Source organism: Platichthys flesus, chromosome 12 (genome assembly GCF_949316205.1).
Source record: "Platichthys flesus chromosome 12, fPlaFle2.1, whole genome shotgun sequence".
NCBI lineage: Eukaryota > Metazoa > Chordata > Actinopteri > Pleuronectiformes > Pleuronectidae > Platichthys > Platichthys flesus.
In genome coordinates, this window is record NC_084956.1 from 4,939,449 (window position 1) to 4,948,991 (window position 9,543).

Sequence of the window (9,543 nt, forward strand, 5' to 3'; positions counted from 1 at the left end):
AACAGCTTAGCTGCTCGCCTGTAGGTGGAGCGTTGAGCCCGCGACGCCGCCGATCTCCCATTGGTCGGTTCTGCTCGGGGGGGGGGGGGGGGGAGACCCCGCAGCGCCTGATTGACGTCGAGGAAGAAAAAGAACACAAGATCGGATTACAAGATGGCGGAGTGTGGACGTTAGCGAGGAGGCCGCAGGAGTTGTTGTGCTCTGCGCGAATTCACACTTCGAGAAGACGCCTCCGGTCGAGCCGCCTCACGCCCGGCGAGTTATGCGTTTGTGAAACAGCCACAGGTTAATTTCCCCGCTGCTGTGAACCGTAACATGCGGGAAAGACCGTTCACAGGTCGCGGGTAGGAAAACACTAACAGACCGGGGTGAGGTGAGAGCTTGTTAGCAGCCCCAGCTAGCCTGCTAGCTCCGACGCGGCTAACCATGTCGGACACTCGGCGGCGGGTGAAGGTGTACACGCTGAACGAAGACCGGCAGTGGGACGACCGGGGCACCGGGCACGTTTCGTCCACATTCGTTGAGCGACTAAAGGGCATTTCGTTGCTAGTTCGGGCCGAATCAGACGGTAAGTTCCCCGGTTAGCTTAGCCGCGTTGACGTTACGTTGGCTAATGTTAGCATGCTAGCTCGGCCAAAATGCCCCCTGTGCACACTTTGATCAAATTGCTAGGGTTTATAATTTGATTTAACTCTGTGTTGTAGGGTTTAAATTGAACAGGGTTATATTATTTTAGCGATCGGAGCTAGCCTCTTCTGAAGCTAACATCTGTTAATTTGCTGTGTAGCTGGTGCTAGCAGGCTCGATAGCGGAGCAGGCTACAGGATCCCGGTAGCATGTGGGGCCTCAAAGTCTGGGTTGTATCGCACCAACTTGTTATTGCTCTTGATAGTAAACCATCCTGTGTTCCTACTGAAGCCCCAGCACATGTATAAATCTGTCATCAGCTGATGGGAGTGTTACACTGCTCGTTTTTTATAGTTTATTTAATATATCTGTTTCACTGTTCCTTTCTGTCTACTTGCCGAGATTTGCCCTGTTACCATTAATTGACCTTTACCTCCAGGACCGGTTTCAGTTGCACAAACTGTTAAATACCTGTACCCTAATCTTTGTGTTTTCAGGATCTCTACTGTTGGAGTCGAAGATAAGTCCGAATACAGCATATCAGAAACAACAGGTAACACAGACCATCTGAGTCTTATTGGGCCTAAAGAAGGCATGAAAATACACATCGTCTAGATCAAAGTCTCTGTCTTGTTCGATTTATGTCGTTTTGTGTTAATCGATTCAACGCGTCGACTTGTTGCTGTATGGTAACTGATCCAACGATCATATGCGGACAAAGACAATTCCCTATATGAAAGCCAACTTGATAGGAAGTAATAGGCCGCTCGCATAATTGGTATTTACAGAAAGCTGTTGAAGAAACATCCACATAGTCGAGTATAACATATCTGACGCAAATGTTTACATCTTTTTATAAAACGTGGCATAATCTGGCCTTTTTAAGGACTTGAGGTAAAAGCTCTGTGTTGGTTTTGAGTGTGTAATCTCCGTGTGAAGTGCATGTGAGGATACTGCAGTGTATCCTGTGAGTATGCTGATAACCATATTGTGTACTGATGTTTCCTCTTCTTTCCAGGACACGCTAATTGTCTGGTCCGAAGCAGATAACTATGACCTTGCCTTAAGTTTCCAAGAGAAGGCTGGATGTGATGAGATCTGGGAAAAGATTTGTCAGGTAAAAACAATTCTTTTTTAACAGGAGGTTGTAAATTTATGCTCCTTGTTTAATATGTTTTTAAACAATTTTCTAATGCTCAGGTTCAAGGCAAGGACCCTGCCCTGGACATCACCCAGGATCCCATTGATGAGTCAGAGGAGGAACGCTTTGAGGAGATCCCAGAGACAAGCCACCTGGTGGAGCTCCCTACCTGCGAACTAAGTCGACTGGAGGAGATAGCTGACCTGGTTACATCTGTCCTGTCTTCCCCCATCCGGAGGGAGAAACTCGCCTTGGCCCTGATGAGCGAGGGTTACATCAAGAAACTCCTGGGACTCTTCAGAGTATGTGAAGACCTGGACAACAGAGAGGGCCTACATCACCTTTATGAGATTGTCCGAGGGGTCTTGTTCCTCAACAAAGCGGCCCTCTTTGAGGTGATGTTCTCTGATGAATGCATCATGGATGTGGTTGGCTGCCTTGAGTATGACCCGGCGCTGGTTCAGCCTAAACGGCATCGGGAGTTTTTGACCAAGACGGCGAAGTTTAAGGAGGTGATCCCTATCACAGACTCAGAGCTGCGGCAGAAGATCCACCAGACCTACCGGGTGCAGTACATCCAGGACATCATCCTGCCCACGCCATCCGTCTTCGAGGAGAACTTCATGTCCACACTCAACTCCTTCATCTTCTTCAACAAGGTGGAGATTGTCAGTATGTTGCAGGTAAGGACCCATCCATCAACAAGCCCTCATCTAATGGTCCATTACAAGTTGAACACTTCTGCATTAACAAATCAATGAGTCTAGTGTATTTCAGCTTGTACCTAATTTCCACTGTGCTGCCTATGACTGAAATCTGTTTGAGTACCCACCCTCCCTGTAGTTCCAGACAATAACACTATGAAATGAATATCTGAATTTTAAATCAATTGTTTCCATGCGCAGGGTAAAAGGCTTCTTGGTGAGAGACATGTCATCATCTTGAGTTTTGTATTGTGATGATTTGACCATTAAAATGAGAAAATACCAAACTTCACGTCTATCTTATTAAGTATTTTTCAGTGTGTTCAGCTCTCATGCATGTATTGATTGAGAAAAAGGTCACCATACAATCATTATCATGATGCTAACTGTGCCGTACCATCGAATAATGACACATCCCAGACAGACCAGTCCTTCCATGTTAGTGCAAAGTGTCGGACATCCGATTATTGTGTCAAGGTTAACCACAAGTGAAGTGTTTCTCTAACAATCCTGGTGGTTTTCTGTGTTGTTGGAATAGTACAATTTTTATTTGGCGTCCAGTACTGTATTTTTCTTTTATATTAAATGTCGTCTTTTGATGTTTTTATGTTCAAATCTTGTTTTTCCTTTATCTCAGGAGGACGAGAAGTTCCTAACCGAGGTCTTCGCACAGCTCACAGATGAAGCCACGGACGACAGTAAAAGAAGAGAGCTTGTAAGTAAACAATCTCTAGGTCAGATGTTGTGATTAAATTTTGTGAAATGTTTGGTTGTATTTAAATATGTATTGGAAAGTTGGCCTTTATTAGAATGGAATTGAAAGCAAATGTATGACTTTAAAGTCATATAGAAGGGAATGCTGACATTAGATGTGATACCTCTACAGTGCAAATATTAAGAAATAGTTTGTGATTTCAAAGAGACTAATAAATACAATATTTATAAATGCATAAATATGATTGTGTCGTTGAAACAAGTACTGCCTCGTTGTTGTATAGAATCACTCGGCTTTAATGATATGTCTTTTGTATCGGTTAGTTATTCACTCACACTTCGGGACTATTGATGAAAATAAACTTTCTCTTCCTGCTTGTCGTACAAATACTTGGCAGAGTGTTATTCATTCAACACTGTAGACTCGTCAAGAGTGAAAAAAAAAAGAATTCAATTGATTGGTCTGAGCAGTTGTTTATTTCACTTTGAAAAAGCTTTCAACCTGAAATTTAGTGTTTGAGAAATAGAAATTTCCAATACTTATATTAATTATCATGTGGATTGATGTGTTAAATGTTAAAATACTTTCTGCTCTTTTTTTCTTCAGGTGAATTTTGTCAAGGAATTCTGTGCGTTTTCACAAACGTTGCAGCCACAAAACAGAGACGCCTTCTTCAAAACTCTGGCAAATCTTGGCATCTTACCTGCTCTGGAAATAGTCATGGTGTGTTAGCGGAATATATATTTATATAAATATATTTCTACGAATACACAGGTGGGTAAAAAAAACTGTAGAAACGTTTTTTCAACTTTGATTCTTCTGTTCAGGGAATGGATGACCTGCAGGTGAGAACAGCAGCCACAGACATCTTCTCGTACCTGGTGGAATTCAGCCCCTCCATGGTCAGGGAGTTTGTCATGCAGGAGCCTCAGCAGACAGATGATGTAAGTGTCCTAACTTCACCGTCTACACATGTTCCCGTACTTTTTCGATTCAATGGAGGAGTTTGGTCAGATCAGGATTACATAACTCAAACCAAAGAGGAAGCAAGACAGCCGATTGGCCACTAGTTGTTTGGTATAATATTATTTATATATTATTTACAAACTTATCTTGGTTTGAGGTGGCTTCATCGTTCCGTGAAATAAGTTTCCTTCCAGAGAGCTTAAAGTGGCTTTACTTAGTTATTAAATGTTTTTGTTTAATTTGTCTTGTAATCTGAATGCAGTATTATAACCACTACATTCTGCTAACTGTATCTTTTTCTGTGTGTTTTTTATTCTAGGACGTTCTGCTGATAAACGTTGTCATCAAGCAGATGATCTGTGACTCCGACCCCGAGCTAGGAGGCGCTGTCCAGCTGATGGGTCTCCTCAGGACGCTCATCGACCCAGAGAACATGCTTGCGTCCACAAATGTAAAACATGTGTGCGCAACTTTTAATTTAGACTGGTTATACAGTTATTTATTGATGAACCCAATCAAGCACATAAAGACAATTACTAACAAATCTTTGTAGGTTAACTTCTCATATGTGATTCTCCTGTTTAAAACTCGATGCCTCAAACACATTGTTGACAGCTGTGTAAACTAAATCTCATTTCCTCTGCCCAGCAACACAACATCAACAAGTTTCTTGTCCCTTTTCCTTTTAGAAAACAGAGAAGACTGAATTCCTGAGTTTCTTCTACAAGTACTGCATGCATGTCCTGACGGCTCCCCTGCTGGCCAACACTGCACATGACAAAAACTCAAAAGGTGATTTGAGCAGAAAGTTCAAATAAAGTGGAATGTTTCAGAATAAGACGATAGAGAATTGGATGACTCTTCTGTGTTTTTCAGATCTGCAGGAGGGATCTACGAAGATCAACCCCGTCTGTCCAGGTGAGTGTTAATCATCTCAAACTCAACCAGGAACCACTGAAATTTTAAGTTGTGCGTGTCAAGAGTTGGCTGGAACTAATACTTGTATCATAAAAACAATACATATAACTTGAATATAGAGCATAAGGAGCATTTTGTGATAACTGTGGAACATAGATACAAATCTTTTCTGCAAGGTTTCTTCTGTAAATATAGTTTCCATTATAGCACATCCCCTAAATCAGGCGGGTTGTGACGTTGTGTATCTGTAATGTCCTAAAGTAGAGTTGTTGTTTTTGTGTAGACAACTTCCAGACAGCTCAGCTGCTGGCACTGATCCTGGAGCTTCTCACCTTCTGTGTGGAGCACCACACCTATCACATCAAGACCTACATCATGAACAAAGACCTGCTCAGGAGAGTGCTGGTGCTTATGAACTCAAAGCACACCTTCCTCGCCCTTTGTGAGTCCCCACATACACAACATCTCATCACACGAGTGCACACACCATTCTGCTGCTTTGTCTTGGGTTGCTTCTTTAAACGTTCTCAGTTGTAAACAGTCATTATTTTGAGCTGTGGGTTTGCTTTATGAATTCAACCTCACAGCATCGACATTGTCCTATTTTTCTTCTGAGTTTGATACAAACGTGGCTTCGTTTGACAAAGGTTTCTTGTGTTTGTGTTCAAGGTGCCCTGCGTTTCATGCGCAGGATCATCGGTCTGAAGGATGAGTACTACAACCGCTACATCATCAAAGGGAACCTGTTTGAGCCGGTCATTAATGCCCTGCTGGACAACGGCACCCGATACAACCTCCTCAACTCCGCCATCATAGAGCTCTTTGAGTTCATCAGAGTGGTGCGCAAACACACAACTCCTCAATGAACACTGTGTCGACTCGTGTTAAGTTTGAACATGGCACTGACGCCTGGTTGTGTGTGATCTCCACCTTCTCCTCTCTTTCCAGGAGGACATCAAATCTCTCATCGCTCACATTGTGGATAATTTCTACAAAGCACTTGAAACCATCGAGTACGTCCAGACCTTCAAGGGCTTGAAAGGTCGATACGAGCAGGAGAAAGACCGGCTGAGTCAGAGGCTCAACAGGTCAGTAGATCGGACACAACGGTCAAACCGCCTCTGGCAGCGTCAAATACTCTGTTAATGTTCAAAGGGCCTGATCAACACTCACTGGCCAAAAGTTTTCAACTCCCAATTAAACGACCTACAATCTATCAGAGCCACGAATCGTGTGATGTAGCACAGGGCAATGAGAATTATTTTTTGTTGGCGTATTTTAGACAAATGCTTGTGATTGGACCGACATGTCTCAGGTCAGATCTGTATGAAAAGGAGGAGGAGCTTCAGGTATCAGGCAGATTACTGCAGTGATCTAATATTCCCACACGCAGCTCTGTACATTACCAGACTTCATAAATACATTTTCTCTTCAGCAGATATCGCAGAGATGCGCGGTCGTTGGACGAAGATGAAGAGTTGTGGTTCAATGACGACGACGATGATGAGGATGGAGAGGCCGTGGAGAAGAGGATGGAGGACGACTTCTCGGACAGCTACGGCAAGTACATGGAAGCCAAAAAAGGTATGTTTTCCCAGTATCACCGTAATTATCATCCTGGAAACTTTCCTCACATTGTAACATCTCTGAATGTTTGATGCTCACACTGTCTGTTCCTGCAGTAGCTGCCAACGGAGCTAATGGTGCCAACAACAACAACGGGAAAGCTGCTGTGAGTCCGCCTTCATCGCCACCAGTCACTCCCAACAACAGCTCAACTTCGTCTGTGAAAACAGTTGCTCTTCCTGCCACTCCAGTAGTTAAGGTAATTGGAGCAGGGTTTACTGTAGAGGAGCTTCTCTTACTGCCGACCTTTTACACACAATAAACCTATATCAGACACGAGAGGAAAACAGAAAAAGCAATATGTCTTTCAGAAGTCAGTAATATGTCGTCCTTTTTTATTTCTCTTAGACCGCTCTGGTTGGTTTGGTGGACTACCCAGATGATGAGGATGACGAGGAGGAGGAGGAGGATGAGGAGGAAGAGCAGTCTCCGAGGAAGCGACCCCGTCTGAGCTCTTAAGGCTGATTGTCCTCTGTTTGGTCGTGGTGGGCGGACACTGAGTCCCTCCCATCCTCCCTCCTTTGGTCGTCTCATTGGTCCTGGGCCTGCCTGCGCCACCCGTCCGTCTCACTGAGGAGACGGGAGAAGATGAGCGCTCACCTCACTCAGCCCCTCCCTATTTCTGCTCCTCCTTCCTCCTCCAGGAGGAGATGGAGAGTTTCTCCTTCACTGGAAACAAAGACAGATCCCTCTGTTTCTTCAGCCCGTCAATTATATCTCTTCCTTTTTACCAACAGCCTCCTCTAGGAGACCCCGAGACCTCGTTTCTTCCTCCTGCCTTCTCCTCTGTTTCACCACACTCCCCTGTTCTCCTCGTCCACATCTCTCTCTGAACTCCTTTCTTTCTCCTTCTCATCCACCATCCTACGCAGTGACCAGAGAGGCTGCTGGGGGGGGGGGGGGGGGGACACACACAGTGCCAAGGCGGCTCCCAACTCTGCACTGTTGCTATAGCAACAGTGGCAAGGAAGCTGCGGTACCACACCGACCCGACAGGAACCGCCTCCTCACACGTCCTCATCTGAACTCTCCCTTCCATCTCTGATCCCGAACCGGTGAGCTCTAGAGACACGAGGCAGCCAGGGTGCGACCTGCTCAGGAGGCCAGTCAGGCTAGCAGGACTAGCCGTTATAGTTATAGGAAGCTTGACTGGCAGCAGCAGTGTGTGCGCTGCCACAGAACTATTCACTCTTGTTGGGGACAAGAAGGATCCAGGCAGCACTGGAGAAACAAAACACAGAGAAACGGGGGAGGGAACAAACGACAAAAAATGTACCAGGATGAAACCGGACCCAGAGGAGCAGGACTCAGACCTTCAGAAGCCATGGTGTCTGTTTGGCCACGGCACACACACACCAAACACAACACAGCGTCTCACGTGCAGGACTGCGTTAGCCAGAGATCCTGTATTTCATGACTTTGTTAAACAGTACTGTACAGATGTTTTTTTTCCTTTTTAATCATTTGCCCTAGACCTGATTTTGAAAGGGGAGAGAGACTCCGACCTGACCTGTGTATCTTTTTTGTTGTCGTCGCACAAAAAGGTGGAGTCGCTGTTCACCCTTTCAGTCCAGTACATTTGATTCAATGTAAAATGCTGGTTTTAAGAAGTAACGTATTAAACTGCAGTAAAGTCATTTTTGCAGCCAACAGTTGGAGGATGTCTGACGTTTTGTATTTTATGTGGATGAAGAATTTAGCGGCCTCATTGTGACGCACACATTTCCCGTCTTTCACCCGAGAGGATTCCGGTGTCATGAGCGATTTTTATCCCAGTTTGAAGGACGAAAATGTTCAGATCAATTCCACGTTTTTATTTGAGTTCCAGTTTGACGTCTTCCTTTGGCCTGTCCACCAAAACAACTGCACGTTATTTTACCATTTTAAGCCAAACCCTTGAATGGATGAAATGTTTTTATTAGTTATGATTAAGATGATTCATACCCAAAGTCGATGCCATGCAGCATTAGAGTCAACCGGAGTTTTAACCGTTCAGTGGGAACATTTTCCAGACGCCTTTTTAGATACGGGTTTGACGAATGCCGGAGGGCGAGGAGGCATTTCAGTGTCGGGTCCGAAACATTTCTTGTGTCGAGGCCACTGAGGGAGTCAGACTGGATCAATAACTTCAATCTACAACCCGGAGTAAAACCATTACAGCCAGTGTGCGTTTAGGTGAGCAGTGAAATTCTTCCCTCCTGTCTGTTCGTGCTGCTCAACAATATGACTGTTCATGCGCTCCCTTGATGAACTTGTATTAAGTGCATTTACTACCATTATCCAACATTTGTATGAATTTGATAAGTTTTGAAATTAAATGTGACCCTGACACTGAAATTGTGAATTGAGCTTTGTTTTGAAGGACACAATGATTTGGCCATTGGTGCGACAAAATGTTCTGGATGAGGCAAAATGTTTGTATCTGATCAAATCTCACAAATTTGACTCTTGGTACGTGAATACTTGTCTTTTTAGGATATTTCTTTAGTTTCTAAATTCATTTGTTTCTTTTGAAAAGGACACACACAATATATATTAATAGGTAAGGACAAAGTTTCAGTTGGTTTCAAACTATTTTCCAGATTGAAACAAAATTGTTCTGTGACCAAAAGTTGCCGACATGTGGAAAACACACGAGTAGCTAAAGGTTCATACCTCATACACCCTTATGACATCACATTCAAATTAACTACAACTAGTTTTTAATGTGGATCTCACCAAATCTCATTCACTCATAGATATGTCTCCTAAATGTTCTGTCTAGCAAAAGTGAATGAAAGTTCCTGGCTCCAGATTAGAACCAACATTAAATGGCTTCTCCCACCAAGTTCATATGTAAAACTACT

The 9,543-nt window shown here is 44.0% G+C and overlaps 1 protein-coding gene across 2 annotated transcripts; it reads left to right on the forward strand.

The window, feature by feature from the left end:
• Window positions 1-134: 134 nt before the first annotated feature.
• Window positions 135-9,034, forward strand: LOC133966131 (serine/threonine-protein phosphatase 4 regulatory subunit 3-B-like). Of its 2 annotated transcripts, none has more exons than XM_062400893.1 (16): window positions 135-568; window positions 1,125-1,180; window positions 1,646-1,744; window positions 1,828-2,451; window positions 3,110-3,187; window positions 3,794-3,910; window positions 4,015-4,131; window positions 4,473-4,604; window positions 4,843-4,945; window positions 5,030-5,071; window positions 5,355-5,513; window positions 5,741-5,910; window positions 6,020-6,159; window positions 6,507-6,655; window positions 6,754-6,896; window positions 7,046-9,034. In XM_062400893.1, the coding sequence occupies exons 1-16, from the start codon at window positions 427-429 to the stop codon at window positions 7,154-7,156; spliced, it is 2,382 nt and encodes a 793-aa protein (XP_062256877.1). In that variant the 5' UTR covers window positions 135-426; the 3' UTR covers window positions 7,157-9,034. The 2 variants fall into 2 exon arrangements, with proteins under 2 accessions (XP_062256877.1, XP_062256878.1); XM_062400894.1 differs by having other exon boundaries at window positions 6,510-6,655.
• The last annotated feature ends 509 nt before the right edge of the window (window positions 9,035-9,543 follow it).

What these genes read in the sequence shown, in the direction of transcription:
- LOC133966131 (XM_062400893.1), top strand. Translation starts at nt 427, where the DNA reads ATGTCGGACACTCGGCGGCGGGTGAAGGTGTACACGCTGAACGAAGAC. An exon ending in AGTTCGGGCCGAATCAGACG is followed by an intron (nt 569 to 1,124) that starts GTAAGTTCCCCG and finishes TTGTGTTTTCAG; the next exon opens with GATCTCTACTGTTGGAGTCG. An exon ending in TCTTTGAGTTCATCAGAGTG is followed by an intron (nt 5,911 to 6,019) that starts GTGCGCAAACAC and finishes CTCTCTTTCCAG; the next exon opens with GAGGACATCAAATCTCTCAT.